Genomic DNA, 6,000 nt, shown 5'->3' with positions numbered 1-6,000 from the left:
TCATGTCATTGTCACTGCAGTCCTGAGAATCATCCACCACCTAAATAATACCTGCTCTGTGGTGGTTCTGTGAAGGTCCTGACCATTGAAGAACAGTGTAAAAGCAGGTTAAAAACTATGTAGAGAAACAGATGGACTACAGTCAATTATTGTAGAACTACAAAGTGCTCCTATATGGTAAGTGGAGCTGATAAAATGCCAATGAGTGTAGAAACAAGGATGTGGTTTTAATATTATGGCTGATCGGTGTATGTATGTATGTATGTATGTAACATTAAAACTCATTGCACATGTTAATTCATAGCTGTATGAATTAACACTTTCTAAATATATCTTTGAACATTTGAAAACATGTTTGGATTTCTTTTTACAATGAGCCTTTGTTGTGATGAATTATGATTTCATAACTCACTGAGGCCCACTTAACATATAGAGTATATAGAATTGTAGTGGAGACAGAAGCCCAGTGTCTCCAGTGTAATGCCTATCCATATGCCCTATGCCTGTTATCTTTTATGTGTGGACATTTTCTTTGATCTAAACTTATTCTTAAAACAATGACCTTTTATAATCACAGATTCAATATCTAAAGTTGTGTTTTATACCATGGTTATTTTACACGGTTTCATTGTGTGCTAACACCACATAAAGCCAACACAAAAAACCTTAGATGTAATATCCTTTGTAGGTTTATTAATTACATATAATTTGATCTGCTATTGCTAAATCATCAATATTTCACTGATAATCGGTACATTTACAGAGCATATCCATTTGAAAAAAGACCAAACTTACAGTACAAATATGCGCACGAAATAAACACAAAAACAATTATTATCTAAAATCTATCTAAAATAAACTATTTTAATTGAATACGTTTTAAACATTGAAAAGTCAGCCAGCTCACAACAACTTTAACAACAGATATTAATTTATCTGAACATCTACAACTTAAAATTAATTAGGAGTCATGAAATTAAACTCAAAATGTTTCTGGTTTTAATCCAGTATCCAGTATCCAGTCTGATGCGCATAAAGTCTTTTAAGATAAAGGATCTAAGATAACAGCTGTACTCGATTATAACATAAGGACACATTATATAAGGTCACAGTTTTCCATACAGTAGAAAATAAAAAACCTTGTTTTTAACCACAAAAACATCTCTTAAAAAGTATAGAGAAAACATAGGAAAAGAGTAATGCACAACACTTAAATATGTATGTTTGGTCCTAAATAATTTTTTCCAGTCGTATCCAATTACCTGATCACATTACGCTTCCTATCTACTAATGTTGTCCTCCACTATGACTAAGGAGAGTCGTGACTAACAGTAGTCGACTGCATCTTTTTATCTGCACGAGGCGAGTTCATATGTGGATCAGCTTTGTGTACGGACAGCCACACCCTGATCACACATTATCCCACGTCTCTATGCAGACACCATCAATCAGCTAGCAGAGGTCATACTTGCATCAGTTATGAGGAATCCCCTCCGGCACTTTCCCTTAAACAACAAGCCAATTGTTGTTCGTGTAGGTGCTCAGCCTGCCATTAGCAGAGCTGAGATTCGAACTGACGAGTTCGAGATGTCAGCTCTGGTGTGCTAGCGTGTTTTAAAGTATAGTTACATGTTGATGCTAGGCTTTAATCTTAATTCGTTTACTACTAAACAAATGACTTGCAATGCATCCAAGACCATTCTTTAATGTTTACAGTTATTGTTACAGGTGCACTGTCATCACACTTCCCTTACGTAAAAGTGCCCAGAAAAGACTGACATACTCCATTTACTACATTCATTCTTCATTTATTGATTTTTATGAACTGCTTTATGCTGAGCACAAGACATAAGGCCACTTAATTTTTTTTTTTTTTAAGATCTGCAGATTCTGTAGATTCTTTTAAAAAACAACTAAAGACTTATCTTTTCAAGCAGGCATTTGTATAATGTTGAATGAATTATTTATTTATTTTTATTTATTTATTTATTTGTTTTTATTTATTATTATTATTGTTTAAATTATTTTATGTTGTGTTTTATTATGAAGATGAGTGTATATTGTCATGCAATGTTTTTGTAAAGCACTATGTGATTCTTATCTGTGAAAAGTGCTATATAAATGAATTTTACTTACTTACTTACTTACTTACTTACTTATTTACTCATTCTTCCCCTTATTCACAAGTATGGGTAATTTAAAATACACAGGTCAATTTCGCTGTATGTCTCAACATGAAGTAAGTTCTGTGCAGGAAATTGACTTTAAAGCTTCAGTGTCCACTATGAATTCTTTGGTGCTTACTTACGAATGAATCACAAACCTACAGATCAGAATAATAAAATAAACGAATGATTACTTGACACTGATTAACATTATTCACAAGCATACAAAATATAAACATGCATGTATATATTGTGTAAATTAAACAATTTGACATTTATAATGCTACTCTGACAAACTCCCAAACAGTCCCAACATGTTCAGCAATCAGTTCAGCCCTCAGCAGCGTGCCCACAGTGCTCATCGTCAGTTCTGACTCCTGAGGCTCATCCCATACCCGATCCTTCTACAAATAGCTCACATGATGGAGTAGAATGTCATTTTTTTTACCTTCCCTGGAGCTAGATGCATTTTCCAGCATTATGCACTTCACCATTGCTCACAACAGGATAGCTTTTCTTAATGGAGGTCATGGGGATGGCTGAGGTGCTCTGGCGGTAACTAGAGCTGCGTTCCTGGTACTGCCTCCTTCTGCATGTTAGTTGGCTATTGAAATGCCGACGGAAACTGTCGCTGAGCAGGTAAAGTGCAAAAGGGTTGGTACAAGAGCTGGAGAAGCTGAGCACACGTGCCAGTAGGGTAATAATCAGATGCAGTAGTGAGGAATCAATCTGCTCGTAGTTAAAGGAGCGATACATGTACAGAAGATGGTTGGGGAACCAGCAGAGTGCGAACAAGCCCACGAACACCAGTACAATCTTGGCCAGACGCTTCCTTGTCTCCATCTACATATAGAGTGAGAAATACATTTATCAGCAAGAATAGATTTACAGTCATTTATCCTGCTTAATCCTGCTGTCAGATTTACACTGAAATAACAGAGTTACACTAAAATAATAAGAATATTATTGCAAATGTGCAATATGTACAAAAATGTTTTATTTCCACATCATAATAAATTTCTCTACAGTAAGAATAATGAGAATAGAAAAGACAAAGAATAACAATAGAAGAGAAAAACATTAACGTACATGTACTCAATAAAAACATACACACAAATATACACTATATCGTCAAATGTATGTAGACACCTCACTATAAACTAGTAGACATTTAATCTCCCCATTTCCGTGTGGGTTCCTCCGGGTGCTCCGGTTTCCTCCCACAGTTCAAAGACATGGTGGGTAAGTTGAATTGAAGACACTTAATTGTCCAAGACTGTGTTTGATATAACCTTGTGAACTGATGAACTGTAACTACCGTTCCTGTCATGTAAAACATGATGTTAAAATGCTAATAAACAAACATTTAATTCCAAAACAATTATGAGCATTAATATGGTGTTGGCTCCCCATTTGTGGCTATAACAGTCTCCACGCCTTCTAAAAAGCTTTCCACATAATTTTGAAGTGTGTAAGAATTTGTAATCAATAATCTACATAATTTCAAAGGTTTTTAATTGGATTAGGGTCTGGGTTACTGGAGCTTATTTAGACTAAACCTAAATTTTATAAAAATGGCAAGAATAGAATTTTGAAGTGATGTTGGTAGAACAAAAATTCATCCTTTGTAAATGTAAATAAACACAAACTAAATATTTTCTCAATCAGTAAAAATTTGTACAAAGAGTAAAAACAGAACTGTTTTCTATAAAAGCACACAAAGCAACACAGATCAACATGGATCAGTCAGAACAGACAGTAAAGAAGGCTTAGAACTAAACTATCCAGTCACAGCATGGAGTTACTGTCACTCTTCTTCTCCTACTCTTTGTTGCTGTTATCTCTCTTTAAGTGACACTCTAGCTTTGTCAATAAACCTGGATTGAGTGGATTAACGCTTTAAGTCACCAAAATGGTATTATTCAATTTAAAAGACAGTTGGATATATTGTGAGAGGCTGAGATGTCCGTCCACTGCAAGCAGGTTTAGCCCACAATGCCTTTTTTAGATTTTGGTAATGCAATGTTTAATGATTACATTTATTCTCAGAAGACAATTTGCTAAAGGTCATATACTTCCCTGCCAAAATTTCAATTACTGTTTGTTGGCTTTTTTGCCTCATATAAAACACACAAGTCAAAAACACACACAACTGACTAAAGGATAGTGTTAGAGCAGTCTAGTAATTCCTAACAGTTGTGTCCAACTACATCTGTCAGTAGTGAATAAACACTTGCCATTATAAGTTCACTGATTCTTGCCATTATAAGTTCACTGAATCTTGATAGATTGATTTAAGGTTATAGACGCAGCTAGCAACTGAGGAAAATAAACAAAATGTCTCAAAACAGTTAAGATGTTCAGATTTCAATTCATTTTAAAACCATCAGACCATTATTCTTCTTTTTATGTAATAGTCTTTATATGTAATAAACAACAACTATGTATGCTGGTTAGTTACAGTGGGGTCAAAAAGTATTTAGTCATTGTGCAGGTTCTCCTACTTAGAAAGATGAGAGAGGTCTGTAATTTTCATCATAGGTACACTTCAACTATGAGAGACAAAATGAGAAAAAAAAATTTCTGGCTCTCACAGACCTGTAACTTCTTCTTTAAGAAGCTCTTCTGTCCTCCACTCGTTACCTGTATTAATGGCACCTGTTTGACCTCGTTATCTGTATAAACGACACCTGTCCACAGCCTCAAACAGTCAGACTCCAAACTCAACCATGGCCAAGACCAAAGAGCTGTCGAAGGACACCAGGAAGAAAATTGTAGACCTGCACCAGGCTGGGAAGAGTGAATCTACAATAGGCAAGCAGGTTGGTGTGAATAAATCAACTGTGGGAGCAATTGTAAGAAAATGGAAGACATACAAGACCATTGATAATCTGCCTTGGGGTCAAGATCTCATCCCGTGGGGTCAAAATGATCATGAGAACGGTGAGCAAAAATCCCAGAACTACACGGAGGGACCTGATGAATGACCTGCAGAGAGCTGGGACCAAAGTAACAAAGGCTACCATCAGTATACACACTACGCCGAGAGGGACTCAAATCCTGCAGTGCCGGGCGTGTCCCCTCGCTTAAGCCAGTACATGTCCAGGCCCGTCTGAAGTTTGCCAGAGAGCATATGAATGATCCAGAAGAGGATTGGGAGAATATCATGTGGTCAGATGAAACCAAAATGGAACTTTTTGGTAAAAACTCAACTTGTCGTGTTTGGAGGAAGAAGAAAAACCCAAGAACACCATACCTACTGTGAAGCATGGGGGTGGAAACATCATGCTTTGGGGCTGTTTTTCTGCAAAGGGGACAGGACGACTGATCCGTGTTAAGGGAAGAATGAACGGGGCCATGTATCGTGAGATTTTAAGCCAAAACCTCCTTCCATCAGTGAGAGCATTGAAGATGGAACGTGGCTGGGTCTTCTAGCATGACAATGATCCCAAACACACCGCTCGGGCAACGAAGGAGTGGCTCCGTAAAAAGCATTTCAAGGTCCTGGAGTGGCCTAACCAGTCTCCAGACCTCAACCCCATAGAAAATTTGTGGAGTCCGTGTTGCCCAGCGACAGCCCCAAAACGTCACTGCTCTAGAGGAGATCTGCATGGAGGAATGGGCCAAAATACCAGCTACAGTGTGTGCAAACCTGGTGAAGACTTACAGGAAACGTTTCACCTCTGTCATTGCCAACAAAGGTTATGTTACAAAGTATTGAGTTGAACTTTTGTTATTGACCAAATACTTATTTTCCACCATAATTTACAAATAAATTATTTAAAAATCCTACAATGTGATTTCCTGGATTTTTTTTTCTCATTTTGTCTCTCAT

At 36.8% G+C, this 6,000-nt stretch overlaps 1 protein-coding gene across 1 annotated transcript in view; it reads right to left on the bottom strand.

Moving 5' to 3' along the window:
• Positions 1–2,624: 2,624 nt before the first annotated feature.
• The window catches only part of nmbr (neuromedin B receptor), a 44,615-nt gene continuing 41,239 nt past the window's right edge, over positions 2,625–6,000 (bottom strand). Inside the window, exon 3 of the mRNA XM_063002475.1 lies at positions 2,625–3,008. Within this exon, the coding sequence (XP_062858545.1) occupies positions 2,625–3,008 (384 nt within the window). The remainder of the gene's footprint in view (positions 3,009–6,000) is intronic.

Source organism: Trichomycterus rosablanca, chromosome 9, assembly GCF_030014385.1.
Source record: "Trichomycterus rosablanca isolate fTriRos1 chromosome 9, fTriRos1.hap1, whole genome shotgun sequence".
Classification (NCBI taxonomy): Eukaryota; Metazoa; Chordata; class Actinopteri; order Siluriformes; family Trichomycteridae; genus Trichomycterus; species Trichomycterus rosablanca.
Note: the sequence above shows the minus strand (reverse complement) of the source record. Positions and strands in the feature narration are given on the sequence as shown.